This window comes from Lissotriton helveticus, chromosome 9, assembly GCF_964261635.1.
Source record: "Lissotriton helveticus chromosome 9, aLisHel1.1, whole genome shotgun sequence".
Classification (NCBI taxonomy): domain Eukaryota; kingdom Metazoa; phylum Chordata; class Amphibia; order Caudata; family Salamandridae; genus Lissotriton; species Lissotriton helveticus.
Window position 1 is genome coordinate 1203312372 of NC_136070.1, and position 17566 is coordinate 1203329937.

At 40.7% G+C, this 17566-nt stretch overlaps 1 protein-coding gene across 1 annotated transcript in view; it reads left to right on the top strand.

Moving 5' to 3' along the window:
* The window catches only part of GRM7 (glutamate metabotropic receptor 7), a 1739703-nt gene that overhangs the window by 1567472 nt on the left and 154665 nt on the right, over positions 1 to 17566 (top strand). Inside the window, exon 9 of the mRNA XM_078661666.1 lies at positions 682 to 928. Coding sequence (XP_078517792.1) covers positions 682 to 928 — 247 coding nt within the window. The remainder of the gene's footprint in view (positions 1 to 681; positions 929 to 17566) is intronic.

Consider the following 17566-nt stretch of genomic DNA (forward strand, 5'->3'; position numbering starts at 1 on the left):
ACACCAATTGGGTGTGAAGTGCTGGAGGTCATAGTTGGTCTTGTTGCTTTCTGAAACATTTTGCTGCATGCAGGTTTATAGAGGAGGGTTCAGTCTCTCCTTCTACCCAAGGGATTTATTGCATAAAGGTATATGCACACCTGATTGCCTGTTTCGATGATGGGAATGCCTTGCTTAGATCCTTGGGATTGGACATTCTGGCCTTTGACACAGATCTTCCTGAGAGGCCAGGTCCCTCCACACTGACTCCAAGAAATTGAAATGTTATCCTCTGGCTGTGAGATGTGTCACATGTTTTTTTCACTTTACATGGTCTATCTCATTTGCCCCCGCTTAACTCACTGATCAAGTTAGAATTGCCAATGCTACAGTGTCCCTTTTTTTTGCAACAAGGTATTAAAACATAATACATTTATGAGATACATGGTAAACATGTTTCAGGATCATATTATGGTAGCCATGTGTGCATATTGTGAGTGATGTACTAAAGATATAGCTCTATCTCAGACTTTGTACTTGTGGGATCAGACGTAGGTCATGAATGTTTTAGACCTGTCTAGTAGAAACACCGTTCTGTAAATGTTGCCTTCTTGCTTACACTCTTGAGGTACCATCAGCCTTCATCTCTGCTCTTGTGTCTGCAGTTTCTTATCATGTATTTTGTTGTTTCCCTCTTTCCAGCTCTACATTCAAACCACCACCCTCACAATATCCATGAACTTGAGTGCTTCGGTGGCACTGGGGATGCTCTATATGCCGAAAGTGTACATTATCATCTTCCATCCAGAGCTGAATGTGCAAAAGCGCAAGCGTAGTTTCAAAGCGGTGGTGACGGCGGCAACGATGTCATCACGACTCTCACACAAGGCCAGTGACCGGCCGAATGGGGAAGCCAAAACCGAACTGTGCGAAAACGTCGACACCAACAGTAAGTGCCAACAGTGTTCGAGCCTTGGAGGGAGTTTTAGTGAGTGTGTCTGGCTGACCTGAGCTTGAATTAATAAGTGTTTTCTGAGTACTGATACAAGGAACATTTTAAGCTTCTATCAATCTTCTTCATAAAGTGTCACTCAAAGTATGCATTGCACACAGGCACTTTCAAGTCTTCAACAAACACCTGTGATAGGAAAACAATTGCTAAGCTAAACACTTATACGGTTATGTCCTGTTTGCCAGGATAAAGGTGTTTTAATTCATATTTATCTACTTGAACATACATATGTCATGGTTATGGCACTAACTCTACACACCAAAAAAACACATTCTGAACTTTAAAAAGTTAATAGTAGTTAGGATAGTAATTGTTTCCACATTGGTTGGTATGGGAGCTCTATGTGGGAGGGGGAACTGTAAAGAGGACATATACAAAGACCACACCTTAAGCCAAAGCCATGCCCAGTAGGATCTGGTGGAAGAGCGCATTGATCAGCTAAACATTTCTTCTCAGAACTGTTTGTACAATCCCACACAAAATGCTGTAGAAGCAGGTGGACTTTGCATAGTGTGTCACCAAAAGACTCTTTCATTATAGAGAACCTGATGGGCATTGCAGAAGATTTTGTGCTTTGTGGATAAGGCGACTGGATCCCAAGCATTGCCATTGGCCGAGGGAGCTTGGGGACTCTAAACATATTATCTTTGAGGACCTCTAGTTGTTGAAGGTAGTACTGTAGCCTTTATGTCTTCCAGGATGTGTGTTATTTGTGAGTAAATTAGGAGCAACTTTTCCTCACGCTGTAAAGTAAATAATGTTCCTACATCAGATACGTTATTGGTCATGACTTTTGTCATGTCATCTGTAACGGCATGTGTTAGGTCATGAACAGTTAATTGAGGGCATTGTAGTTGAAAGTTGACCAGAATTTTCAAAAGTCTTAGGTTTTTGAGTTTCAGTGGATTTAAAAGAAAAATCACATTTTCTGTGTCAGGAAGTGCCGAAACGTTTTACTGCGTATACTTGAGTAAACCAAGACCGCATCATTGACCCTTCCTCCGTGTCGGTGTCCGTCTCTTGATGAAGGGAATCGGAAGTGAAGTTGATATATAAACATATATATATATATATATATATATATATATATATATATATATATATATATATATATATATATATATATATACACAAATATATATATATATATACATATATACATGTGTGTGTTATTTTGTTATAAAACAAGTTATTTAACATATATAAGTTAATATATATATTTGTTATAAAGCAAGTTATTTAATGTATATATGTACATATATATGTTAATTAGAGTACATTCATCTATTTTATTTTGATATATATATTAGATATAAACATATCTATATGATAGATAGATAGATAGATAGATAGATAGATAGATAGATAGATAGATAGATAGATAGATAGATAGATAGATAGATAGATAGATAGATAGATAGATAGATAGAAAAAGAGGAAAATAATTGTAGACAGTACACTTTGCTTGCAAATGTTCTTTAGACATCCTGATGGAAAGCCAATGCAGTTTATGTTCCTCTAATTTATGTGCAGGGGAGTCTGTTGCCACAGCTTGTCTAACTAGTGTTGTCTGTCCTAGTTTTTAAATAGGCCATTTTCCCAGGATCTCTGCAGCTGCTGTCTCCTGGGTACCTTGTGACTACAGAGAACATCATGCCCAGGCACTGAACATTTCCATTTATTAACCTGCTCTCACTTGACTTGGGCAACACCTCCTCATTAGATGGACAATAGAACATCTTCACTATTGTGCAAACAGTAGTAATTGCACTCCCTGGTTCTTGCTTTTCTTTGTTTAAGGATTACAGATTTAAAGTGATAACTTAATGGAACTATCATTTATTTTGTCATTATTTGCATTAATTAAGCCAGTTGTGCATACCGTTAGAGGATAAGTAATCACCCGGGGTAAGGGCAGACGTCCATCATGCCATTAATATTTATAATGTTCAATCTGGGAAACAAGTGAATTGTTGCATGTACGGGGCTACGGGGCTGTATAAAGGAACCCATATCAGGTGAGCTGTTTATTCCAGCAAAGCGATAACTAGGCTAAGGGCCTGATTCAGAGCTTGGCAACAGGGTTGCAGTCACAAACCTGACTGCGTTATTAAAAGTGCATTATACCCTGTGACACTTGTAATAAGGTGGACGGATGTCCAAAATGTTGTGACGCAGTGCCCATCCACCAGACTCTAAATCAGGCCCTATATTTTTGCTGATTTTAGGAATCTGATCCAAATAAATTGCACGGCTCCATTCCCTTACATATGCCTTTGTGAATGGTTGGTTCTGCTGAAAATTCCAAACGTGTTTGAAGGGAACTCTTCCTTTAGCCAGATCCCCTGTTAACCCTTTCACTGCCACGGTGCTTGAGCACCTCTCTGCAGCTTTTTAACAAAAGAGTGCTCAAGGAAATGTACCTATTTGATCTCTTTTTGCACCCACCCAAATTATAGGCAGCTTTTTCCTGCACATCCAGTGATACATATTGATGCAAACCCCAGAGCAATATCTCATTGCAGCCTGAAGATATAATGGAAATGTACCTTTTTAAAAGAAAAGAATGTGCTCAATAGCTGGCTGTATATCTCAAATGGAGAAAGATAAATCATGGAACCCTAACCAAGGAAATCTTGCCCTGAATGCCTGGAGTCGGGCACTACCAAATCTGAAAGGAATATATACGGAATGTAGTCTGCCTAAATATTTATGTAATTTTAATACAGATCATGAAATTGTGTCAGACTTGTGTGTGTATCTATGTATATGTATCTATGTATAACTATATATACATATATATACACAGATACATATATAATTACACAAAATTCTGACACAATTTTATGATCAGTATTAATATTACATAACTAATTAGCCAGACTACATTATATATATATATATATATATATATATATATATATATATATATATATATATATATATATATATATATATATATATATATATATATATATATATATATATATATATATAGTATTAGGCTGAGAGCTTGTATTTGCTATATGTACTTTGAGTTTATTGGGCCGAAAGTCTAGTAGCCATTTAAATGGGGCAGAAAATACATTCTTTAAAAGAGTTCTAGGCCTTTTGCTTATTACATCAAATTGTGCCTGCCTTCAGGACACCAGGCTGTGACACCTGGAAGATCACATCAAATCAACCCCAATTGCACTCTGGATTTCAGTTTGGTGAGTCCAGGGAGAGGTTCCTGGAGTTGTGCTGGAAGTTTTACTGTGGCACTATTTCCCATGGCTGCATTGTCTGGACAAGATCCAATGCTCATCTAATAGGTTGTTTCAACAAGCTATTAAATTTGACTTCTGCTAATAAGCATTGGCTAATGACAAAAGTTAATTACACATGTAATTTACTATCACACTTTTGAGTAACTTTCGTGCTTTTGGCTTATCACAACATCCAAATGTAAAGCTACTAAAACATGTAGAATTACACGCCTCCCCCCTTGACAAAAGAGGTTGTCACATTTACAGTTATAAGTTATTGTTAAAAAAACTGTAGACCAGCACCATTAATTCATATTACTTTATATTTGTTCATATTTTTAACTATATTTCAATAATCTAATTTAATTTATCATCATTTCCTATGGGTTTTTTCTTAAAAGTCGTTACCTCTATTGTTTTCTGTGAGATAGTGTTGCAGTACCAGAGGTTGGCCATGTGTGGGCAGAGTTACTACCTTTTCTTTTTTCTTGTAGTAATTTACACTGTGGCTCCACCTCCTTTTTCAGGAGGTTGACATGTGCAAGTCTACACTTTTGAGTAACTTTACACTTGAATTTTGTGAATAGCTAAAAGAAGAAAAGATACTCGAAAGTGTAGGAGTAAATTAAACTTGTACACACATAAGAGTAAAGTACGTTTGTGAATAGCCCCGATAGTAATTGACTCTGTCAACATAAATTGTGTATATCTTTGTAATTTTATGGTGCCTGTTGGTTTTATTGTGGGTAAGCTTGCACTGAATACATTAGGCCTGAGTTGGCAATGGTGACAAGCTTTGGGCCTGATTGGTGTGCTGGGAAAAGGTTTTTTAATTGTCATAGGTCTGATCTGCTTGAGAAGAAAAGTTATGACAAAGATAGTAGGGCTAGCTAACTTATTGTGAAAAGCACTTGTGAATGTCGGTATGCTTGTGAAAGTGAATTATCACATTGTCTAACAGGCTATAGACAAGTATTATGTGACATATAATCTCACAGATTACAATAGTAGACAAAGGTTTTGAATGGGTGTTGGTCACTCACTCTGGCAAACCCTGGAAGTTTTCACTGTGATGATTCTTGTTAGACCCTTTAGAGAGGGGGTTTACATTGTTCTGAAAACTATTTGTTTATACATCTGTAATTTAATGACTATATGCATGATGGTTGCCGGTTTATGTGCACTTGAATAGGACTGTGTTGGTTATAGTGTCCAGCCAATGGTAAAGCTATAGGATTTACTGGTTCATTGGGAAAGGTATGCTAGATTCCATATGTTTGATCTACTTATTATGAAACTTTATGACAAAGCTAGTTGGCCTGAATTACATTTTATGATATGATAAGCAGATGTTAAAGGCAATAGGCTTTAAAAGATGGGTCGTTGATATACTGTGCTAAAGCCTTTATGAAGGATTACCATAGTAGACATGTTGATGTTGGTGAGACACTTGAACAAACCATAGAAGATGTGCATGACAGTAATCCTTATTTGGCGTTATGAGGAGGGATTTTGTATTGTTTCATCAACTGTCATTTTGTAATTTTTTTACATTTTATTCCAGTACCCCTAATGGTTGCATTCTGGAAACGCTTATGAGCCAACACAGTAGGTCTGGGTTTATAATGGTGACAAGCTACTGAGGAAGGTTATAGGTCTGATTGTTACGAAAAGTTACAATAAAGGCATTAGGCTTTACGTTTTTATTGGCGTGTGAAAATCTTTCATAATTTGCTGTAGTGTAACTTTGCCAAATAACAGCAAAATAATGCTCAATTAGATATAATTACGGGAAATTAATCTTGCACTCAAAAAATTACAAGAACCATCAATTTGGTAAACATTCAACTTAAAAAATGTAATTTCAAATGGATTTCCGGTTCCTTGCATTGAAAATGTGCCTGCTTGCATTCTGATTTGTATTTTCATGCCTTAAATGCCCTCTTGGGTAAAAAATCTACCCTAAATGTTAATTGAATGGCTATGTTAAAGGAATTGCAGATCGCGTTCAAAACACTGCCACACGCATTCAGATTTGCAGTTTGCACTCAGAAATTACTTTATGGTCTGCTTGGGTAAACAAATCTACCAGAAATGTTAGTGAAATGCCTTTATTAAAGGAACTGGCATTCACGGTCAAAATACTGCTGCTTGCTCTCAAAAATTACCCAAATGGTTCAAATCATTTGACCATTTCTCCCTGAATGGGAGTCTCATTATGCAATGTGACATAATGGCGTAATCTCTGTAATTCTGTATAGCTTTGGTTATGTGAAATTACCAAAATTACACCAATAATGACAGGGTAATTACAATTTCACTGAGGCCTTCCTTTTATTGTGAAAAGCATATGTTAAAGTCAATAGGCATTAAGGGTGGATTGTTATTATTCGGTATTAAAGCCTACAGACAGGTATTTTGTTAAATGAAATCTAACAAATTACCATAGTAGGCAAGGGTTTGGGTATTGGTTCCTCCCTCTGAAAGACTCGAGGATAACAGATTTACATTGTGAGAATCCTTGTTAGTTCATTGTAGGAGAGATAGCATTTTGCTTTGCTAACTAATTTTGTATACTTTTGTAATTTTATGACTGTATGCCTGATGGTTGCCTTGGAAAAGCTTAAGCTCAATACATTACAGTTGAAAAGTGGAGAAGGAGAGTATTTTTCTTTCTTAGTATTACTAGGCATGTGAGCCTTTGACACCATCTCCCTGTCACCCAGGGATGCTAGGGTAACATCTGCAATCCCCCATTCTATCTGGGGTTATCTCAGTAAGCACTGCACTAACCAACCTCATTGTCTGCCCACCAGTGGGGGACTGTGCCCGTTTGGGACACTTGGATTCCCCATTGTAGTGCCCAATCTATTGGGAGTCATAGAATTTAGGGGTGCCTTCCCTGTTGACTTATTATCAGGGAACTACTGGTAGTCCTGACCCCTAGAACTAGGTTGAGGCCCTTTAGAGAACTCCTTGTTCTTACATTTGTCTCACTCCTCCTTCTTCTAGTGGGGACCCTGCCCACCCTTGTGGTGATCCCCCAGATACCTTCTTGTGGACCTTTGTGCTGAGCCCGTGGTCTGCCTCCTTAGCAAGCCTCCTGGGGTTAATCAGGTGTTGGCACAGATCTCTAAAACAAAGATTAAACATGTGCTCTCTTGAAAGCATGTTATACAGCCCATGGAAATCCTTTACTTCACTGCCCTTCACCCAACCATCCAGGGTCTTGCAAAAGGAATCCTCACAATCGAGCCAGGACTGATGGGCCACCTTCTGGCTGTCCCTAAACTTCTGCCTGTACTTCTCAGGGGAAGCCATATTTCCTGACAAGGGTTTCCTTCATGGGGGATACTTCATACTGCTCCCCTTCTGTATGGTCAGTAGTGCATCCCTCTGCTCACTAGGGATAGGCTTGTAGAGGCTAACCCCCAATCCTCCTCATGGATCCTATGCATTGTTTAAGCTATCTAATAAGCTTCAAATCCCTTGTTAATGTTGTCCCCCACATCAAAGTCTGGCACCAGACTCATTGGGTTGTGTGTCCCTCTTGTCTCCAGTGTGCCCTGTAGGTACACTGTAACCATTTTTGTTGGACCCCCGCTTACCTCTGAAGTTCAGCTCTCTGAGACTTATTAGCTCATGGGCTGCATTCTCTCCTCTATGGCTTGTCTCTTCTCCTTCAAGCCTCTCTCAGCCTTCTCCTTTGCTAAGACCCTCTCAGCCTTTTCATTTGCCAAGGTTCTCTCAACCGTCTTTGTCTCCATGACCAGTTTCTTTTCCTTCATTCTTAATTGGGCCATCTGCAACCCGAACTCCCTTTCAGCCTTCATATCCACTCTCTCTATCCTACTTTGATGTAGAGCTCTGACCAAGGAGATGGGTCATCCCCCCTCAGCTGAATGCTGCATCTCATGACCCTCCACATCATCCTCTCAATCCTGGTCATCTGTTGTAACTGACCTTGCCCTCAAAGCTTTTAGGAGCTCTGACTTCTTGGTGCTCCCTTTGGTGGGCAGCTCTCTCTCCTTGACAAATTCCTTGAGCTCAACCACAGTGTAGATATCTAGGCTGAGGAGCTCAAATGACATTTTACAGGTGAAGATGCAGGCACAAATATTCAGGTATAGTAAGGGTGAATTTAGAAAAAAGCAAAAAGGCAATCAAGGAAAATTTAAGACTCTAATTGATCTCCGAATATTTATATGGGATTTTTAGAGTTGTACATAATCACTATACTGCACTGCACAAACAAAAGCCCTAATCCCACCGCTGCCACCATTGTAAGAAATTGGGTTACTGGTTGGGAAGGTTGAAACCCTAACCAAGCAGCAACCACAGTCATAGGAAAGGTAACTCCAATATCATTCTATGGAAGAGGCCGGCCTTACAGTAGTGAAAAATGAGTTTTTCACTACCAGGATACACGTGTCCCACTTTTTACATACACATCACCTTGCCTTCTGGGCTGCTCGAGGCCTACTCTAGGGGTGACTTACATGTATTATAAAGGAAGGTTTGGGCCTGGCAAAATTCGAAATGGCAATTTAACACTGCACACACAGGCTGCAAAGGCAGGCCTGAAACATGTTTGAGAGGGATATTTAAGTGGGTGGCACAACCAGTGCTGCAGGGCCACTTGTAGCATGTAATGTACTGGTCCTTGATATATGGAGTACAACTTATACATAAATTAAATAAGCCAATCGGGTGCAAGCCAGTTGTACCATGTTGTAGGGAGACAGCTCATGTGAGTTTGCACTGATTAGCAGTGGTAAAGCAAGCAAAGTCCCAACGACAGCAAAAACAAAGTCAGCAAAACAGGAGCATGGAAGACAAAAAGGTAGGGGAGAACCACGCCAAGGATGTCAGATCTTACTAGCAGCAATAGTAAAAGAAAGCCATTTTGCATTGAGATTGAGTTGCAACAATACATGAAGGACTGACATTTACACTGAGAACGATCATATCAGTAAATTAAAATCGGGCACTTACAGGAAAAAGGGCAGCAGCAAGAAATGGATGACTACATTTATTGGGGAAAAAATATGAACAGATATTTATAAGAAAGAAAGTCAAATCAATAAATGAATAACTTGGCATTTATAAAGAGTAAGGCATGTGCAATAATTTAGGGACTGAAATTTACAGGGAGAAGGACAGCATAGGAAATACTGACATTTCCATGGAGAAAGGTTACATCAGAATGGCAGCAGCAGTAAATGTATGGGCAACATTTATAGGGAGAAACTGCACAATAATAAATATAAACATACATTCATAGGAAGAAACAAAGGCCACATCAAAAATGGAAGATCTGATATATATAGGGAGAAAGGCTGTAGTTGTAATAAAAGCTGGCTTTTTGAAGGTAGAAAGGCCTGAACAATAACTGAAGGACTGACATTAATAGAAACAGACTGATGTTTACGGAGAGAAACTGCTGCAATAAATGAAGATCGGGTATGTATAGGGAGGTGTAAGCAGCATTAATAAAACGACTCACATTTAGAAAGGCCACATCAGCACAAAAACAGAGCGCCTGAAATTCATAGGGAGAAAAACATGAAAGGCTCATGTTAACAAAGAGAAAGGTCATATACATAAATGAAGGAAGGACATTTACAGGGCGAAGGGTGGCAGCAACACTGTAAAGAATCACAACTGCACAGAGGAAACTAGGGCCACTAGAAGGCAGGAAACAGAAAGAGGGAGTGGAAATGTAATATTTGCAAGAACTTTTGTTCTTCAGTGCGATCCCAAGAAGCCCTGTTATTAGGACAGCCATCTCCTGAGTCTATAAAAACAGATGTGCACAGAGGTGTGTGCCCCTCGTCCCCGCCCCCATAAGATCTGTAAGGAGCTGATGGGTAGGGATTCTGTGGCACAAAAAAAAGGTCATGACTGCTATTAAGAGATTAGTAGGGTTCCCAATTGTGACTCCCACCTTCCACTCTACTCACAATCCACCCAGGAATGATAGGGCAGCTTCTGGCATGTGAGTGAATCAACTGGTGAAATGTTATTTTTCTGGCAGATATAGAGCATGGGAACAGGATATGTTTGCTGGCATTTAAATAGCGATGGACCAATGCCTTCCGGGACAGGATAGTCGGCTATTCTGACACCAGAACAATGTATCGGTGAGTTCCCCATTGGCACAATAACATTTCTGCAGTGCCCACATATTGCTGTATGTATTTTCTGCTGCAATCAACAATATTACTTGCTTCTTGAATTGCTTAATTAGCCATAGGCAAAATTCATCTAAAGCCCATATACTCTTGATAAAAAATTGTCAACTCGCTGAAAGTGCTCGCCCACACAGCGAGACAAAAGATCTTAAGCTGCTCGGATTTTGATGACATGGAACCAGTGAGCTCTAGAGGTAAGATAGTGTAATGGTGTCCACGAATGATCAAGAGTTCCGGAAACACAGATATTCACGGGAGGGCAATTATTCCAGAGATCTGGAAAAAATATAGGAAAAAAGAGTTACAGGATGTGAATATAAAATTAGAAAGAAACTAGAGAAATGAGCTAACTGCACCTTCCGGTTGTTGCCACAGTGATCTCATTTGAGCTCAATTTATAAAACGCAGGCGATCAGCTAAAAGATTATAAGTATATTTAAAAAGTAACAATTTCTTTCCCGCTTTATCTCTAAAAAAAAATTCAAAATAATTAAATGACTCTTTAACGTTATTAGGCGATTGCAACAATGAGAAGCAGAAGAGACATGTTAGTTTGGAAAGCTCTCCCTTTCAACGGCTTCTAAGAGCTAGCTGGGCAGAGAGAAGGATCATTTTCACTAAGTAAAAGTAGAGACGACACTGGCCAGGAACTCCAAAATAATGCTGCACCATAGATCTACAACACCATTGTCAGCCAAGGAGGGAGGAAAGTTAGAGCCTCCAGTGATAAGCTGTGCTATCTAAATCTAATAATTACAATTTTAAATTACAATTACAGTGTATTTCTTAGAGACTTGGGGTTCGATATTGGATGGGGAAGGAGTTATGTCTGCTAGACATCCTAGGACAGATTATCGAACTGTGTTGTGTTTGTATGCTTTTGTCCCAGATCCTGCACCACTGAAGTGTTTTGATTCAACCATCACTAGTCTGCTTCAGCACAACAAAGCCTCCCTTGATCTTCCAATTCAACTGATTTATTTGTGGAGCGCTAACACCATCTGGGGCCCTAGGCACTTGCGCCACCAGGACCACTGCATTTATATGGTCACAGGAGGATAGAGCACACGCCTGGTTTACATAACTAATGCAAGGTCTCCTAGGACTGCTGCATGCTTCACCTCACCAATTCAATCTGGGTTGTTAGCATTTGCAGACTTGGAGCAAGCTATACTGTAAGCTTTAATTGTTCCTCAAAACCTAGCCTGGTTCGTATTCCTACCCCTTGTCTGAAATAATGCCCCACACAACTATTTGAAAGTCCTTCATACTTGTGCATGAAGCATAGATTTCCCTTCTATCCATGATGAACAGCGGCCCTATATTCGTGCATGAAAGATCAACCTTTCCAATGTGTGCATGAATGAAGCATCATAACTTCAACCATGTGCATGGAGAAGCAAACCCTTGTGTTTATCAGTGACACAATGAATCTCCATAATTGAGCATGAAGAATGGGGTCTTTATATCTATGCATGAAGCGCCCAGCCTTTACACCTCTAAATCCTTTATATTTGTGCATGAATCGCGTGTTTCTCATTTCTGCATGAAGAACCAAGTCTTCACATCTGTGTGTCGTGGACCACTCCTTACCATCAATTCAGGATGGGTGTGGGCATAATATTTCTGCATGAATTATGGGTTCTTCCTATATGTGGATGAAGAACGAATTCTTCATATGGTTGCATGAATGGCTGAGTCTTCCTTTCTGTGCATTTAATGGGAGGAGGGCTTCCTATTTCTCAATGAAGCAGGAGATGCTGGTATGCTTAGACCTAATTGATTCTAATTGGACTTACATAGGCATTTCCCTGATCCTACATCTCTTGATTCCCCATATTGGTCCATTCAAAGGCCACAACCACTACAGAAGAATACGTCACACGTCTGGTATGCCTTACAATTCTTTCCAAAGGCACAGACTTGTCAAATCTTTATGATTTTCTACTTTGCCAAAACGCGAAGAAATGATTTCCTAGCCCAGGCTGTCCCCAGTACAACTATAAATAAATATATTTGGGACACACTGTACGCATTTTTATTACTGAAAAATGTTTTAAATGATTTGAAATGTCAGCAATAACACAGTACAAATAATGACTTTTATGACAGCTCACACTGCTGCTGTCTGTTCTACAGTCCAAAAAACAAAGGTCTCCTATTTCACCATGACAAACGCCACTATGCTGGAAAAGCAAACCTGGGCTGAATTTTTCGCTTTGGTTGTCTGGCCTCTCAAAACAAGGGCAAGAAGCAGTTCACAATCAGTACTTAATTTGTTCCAGTGGTTTCTGGTGGTAGGCCTAAACTTAGTTTTTATCATCAGACATTGAAGCAGAAAAAAATAGAAAAAGGCATGAAGGAAGAGAATGGTGGGGAAACCATGTCAAAGAGAGAAGGAAAAGAAGAAAAAGGACCCACAAAGGTGAGATAAGGAGACAGTAAGTGTAAAGTAATTGAAGAAAGAGGCATGAGGTGGAATCAAGAATACTGAACTTCTGCTACTCTCGAATTGGGCGGCAGTGACACTGTGCCCCGCAAAATATCTTTGGGTACCTATACTTAGTGCTTTACAAATTAAGCACTGTATCTGGGCCTAATCTCCTACTAAGCTTCTGTGCCCTTCCATTCGCTGCACAACAGATTCCCTTCATAAATCTTGTCCTTTCATCCAACTTCCTGTACACCTTTAACACCACCCTTGCCCAGTCACTCAGTAATCTTTAATGCCTGTTCAGATTTGCATCATCACTCATTAATAGCAACACTGATGTTTAGGTTTGCTTCTCTGTTATCATGAATGCACTTCAGATTTGCAATATCACTAATTAATCTTGAAAGTTGGTTCAGATCTTCACTCCGAAATCTTGAGTGACAGGCCGATTTTCACCATTACTTTCTAAATTTGGCTGAATGAGCACATTTGCAAAATCATTCATTAGTCCTAATGCATTTTTTCATCATCATCCCGCAGTAATTATCAGTGCATTTTGAAACTTTCACCATCACTCACTAATGCCCTTTTTTGCACATCACTCAGTAATAATGACACATTCAATTTGCAAACCTATCTATAATAATCATTGACAATGCCAATAGGTCTGGCTTATGAATGAAAATGCCCTTTTTGTCATTGATGGGGTTAAGCACTCAATATGTCTACATATATGCACTCAGTCACTCATCTTTGCACTCATACATCCATTCACCCATCCACTGACTCACTATTGCATTCACCTTCAGACACAACCACAATAAATTACACGCAAACTCAAAAACATATGCTAACTACAATAAAAGAATACAAGTAGAAAAAAGAACATATCCTGCTAATTAAATGCATCAAGAATATGATTACAAAAACAAATCAAAACATAGCTTTGGGTTTCCATTTTGCAGTGGTATTGTATATAGTCTATCATTGGTGTAATGTTCCGGCGTTGCCAACACACTTGGAACCTACGCGTTGGCCATCTTAAAATGGTAAAACAATGATATTCTACAGAAAACACCATTCCAAAATGGTCGCCAGGGCCATGTGGGATGCGTTGCATTGCGGATGAAATGTGGTTCAAGCAAGCGGGCAATTAGCACTGCTGGAGGAGCTGCAGTTTTCACTAAATAAAAACTATGGGGCATGTTTATCAGGGGTTTGCGTCACAATTGCACCATGCTACATGGTGTCAGTGTGAAAGAAACCCTAAATTATGATTTGTCAAGCCATGCAGGGCCATTTTGCGTGACTCTGAGTGACTTGATAAATCAGGAGTAATGCAACGCTGCGCAAATCGCTACATCGCATTACTCGGCCCCAGGGAGGTGTTCCATGGTCGTTGCGTGGCTGTTCCCACAGTACACTCATGGACTTTAACGAATTTCTTGATCTACCATTACGGGTAGACTTGGAAATGCACCAAAATGCTATGCCTACCCAGGGAAGGCATAACGAGGAGAACTATCTTTATTTCCCCTTGTTACTTCCACTTTCTGTGTGTGCCTCATTCTGCAACGCTTATAGAAAGAGGAACATGCCCCAGGGGATTATTTTTGTGTAGGAAGATTCCCCTTCCTGCACAAAAACAATCCTAGATGCAATGCAGGGACCCTTGCACCATTGTGCAAGGGTGCCTGTGTCGGTGCTAGGCAGCCCATTGCTTGGGGAGAAGGCAGGAACGTGCTGTATTGTGTTAAATACGACACATTCCTGCCCTTTGCCTGTAATGCAGCATCACGCAGCAAGGTGACTTGCTGTGCTGCACTGAGCTGCTTTACTTTTTAATAAAAACGCCCCTAAACTTGAAAAGGAGAAGCAAATAGGAACTATAAAACTAGGAACTTGAAAACTAAAGGACTGGCTAACCAGCCCTGACGCTTATACTGTTGCAGATGGATTTGATCAGAAAATGCCTTCATTCACAGGGCAGGAAAGTCAATGACTTATGTGGACTGAACCCTTACCCCATGAAGTCACTGTCATGGATGGAAGGAAAGAGTAAATGACACTCAGACAGAATAATGGCAGAACGGATAAATATCTATACATACAGAAACATAGAAGTCTTTGGGTCAGCTCTTTTCTGCCATTATTCTGTCATTTAAGCTATACTTTTCTCTTCCCTATTTTCAATGTCTTCCTCTCTACCAAAGCTCGGAACAGATCCTCCTGAAGAAACCCACACCAGATCCTGATGGCTCAGCAAACTGCCAGCGTGTCACAAACACTACCTTTACCTGCAAAATCAGTGAAAAAGCAGCCTACATACAATTGTAAGATCACATCAATTCCCACGTTTTCCTGCATAACTACCTATCTAGTTTCAGATCACTCTGCCGCACATAGACAGTCACTCTATAAATCTGAGACATACCTTCCTGGCTAAAAAGATGACCCCATTCTCCGATATGACTGAACCATTCAGAAGTCATTGTTCATCCCACCCTCACCTACACCCAAAGATTCTCGAATGGCATACATTGGCAATGTCTTTCACTGGTTCTCCTCATACATTTCTAACAAACACCGGTTTATTTACATGGGTACCTCCAAATTCCCAGAAGATCAATATACCCTGTGAAGGCCCCAGTTCATCTTCTTTCTCATTACCTTCAACCTATTTATGGAGCTGCCGGGGTCAAAACTCCACAACAAGGTCACTAACATTCATCAATACACTGATGACACACAGATATACTTATTAGTCTCCCATTCTTCAGACATCCATTGCTAGAACACTGTTTGCACCTCACCTAGACCTACACCATCTACCTGTAGCTCAGTTCTACCAAGATAGACTACTTACTATTCACCAAAGACAACGACGACAGCTAGCCCAGCCATGGCTCAACAACAGTAAATATCTGTAATATCTTCCAGTGCAAAGTGACTTTGATTTACCCCAGAACCTGACCTCACCCTCAAAGAACACACCAAGAAAACCAAAACGCCATGCTACCAGCTCTCTCTGCTAAAGAAAGTGAAAATAGTCTCTCATAATGTAACTTCAGAACTGCTTTTTAAGCCCTTCAACTCTTGCATTTGGATGTTGCAACACCATGCTACACAGCCTACCAGACAAAACATTGGCCCTGCTTAAGGCATCCTGTGCAGTGCAGAATGCATTGCCAATGGCATCAAGAAATGTTACCACATCACACTCTGCATGATGAAACTTCTCTTAGTCTGCATGCAATCTTCAAAAACTGTTGCAATATCTGCACAGCCATCAAGAGCAGCACCTATCTTAAAAACAAGTTAATGAGCTCTGGTAGGTCTCCGCAGACCAGAAGGTACATCCCTTTTAGACTGGAGATTAAGCAGTGCAAAAAAAAGTTTAAAGACGGCAAGAAGCAACCTCCAAGTTTGCACTCAGGGCATGGAACTACATCTGTGTGTGCACTGGGACCTCATGAAACCGGCTCCAATCTAAATAGTTCCTTGCACAACACCAACCAGGAAACCATTTTAGCCAGGTTTGCTCTGTACAAATTCCACGTAATTGTACCTTATGGGAGTATCCCTTCACTGAAGACAGTGGGTTACCATCAATGGGCAGGAGGTGGAGGCTCTGAGAGACACTGCAGCAAGCATGACAACTGTCAGATGTCATCGGGTGACCTCAGAGCAGGTAGTCACTAAGACATTCCATCAGGTATTGTACCTGACAACCATGAGAGTCACTATCCAGTGGATCGGGATCACTTTGAGTGGAGGGTCTCAGGTTCCTTGAGGGCAGCTGTGAGTTCATCCATGACTATGGATTGTATTCTTATCAATATTCTAGAGCACACAATCTGGAAAGAGGTGATGCTCATGTCACACCTGGAGATGTTAGGTTTGTCTAAATGGGTGTGCCTAACCTCAAGGTCCATGGCTGCCTGAGAGGCTAGTCAAGAGGACACGGAGCCTGAGGAATGTGGCCCAGGTGCCTGTCAGAATGAATAGGGGTACAGGAACCCCGTGCCTGAGGGTGATGCCCCAGAATCTACAGGGAGGACATTGTTACCTTAGGAAACCTACCTGGACTGACGATGGTCGCACTAGGGAGGAATTCTGCAAAGCGCAGATGGGGTGCCCTACTCTGGAGGGCCTACAGCACCAGGCTGAAACGCAGTTAGCTGGTGACACCTCTGGTGATCACCGGATCTTTTGAGAGAATTGTCTCTGGTACAGCAAGCCTATGGCACCTGAGGCTGGGGCAACCCTGTGTATTGGTGGTCGCCAAGTGCTACTGGGCCTTCCTACTGGTGCTGGCTCATGATGTCCCCTGGCAAGTCATGAGGGTGAGGACAAGACCTTTGAAAAGCTTGTCACCCACTTTTATTGGCCCCGGATGAGAATGGCCTCAGATACGTTCTGTAGATCATGCCCTACCTGCCAGGCCAGTGGCAAGTCAGGAGGCAAGTGCAAGACTCCCTTGCAGCTATTCCCTGTTGATGGCACCCCTTCTAATGGGTGGGCATCAACATTGCTGGTCCTCTTGACTCCAAGAAAGCCCTGGGCAACAGGATCATCCTGGCCTCGGTGGACCATGCCCACCCAGTTCCCAGAGGTTATTCATCTGAAAATATTGACTGCACCCGCAGTGGCCATTGCATTGATAGGGCTATTTACCCATGTAGGGTTCCCCAAGTAC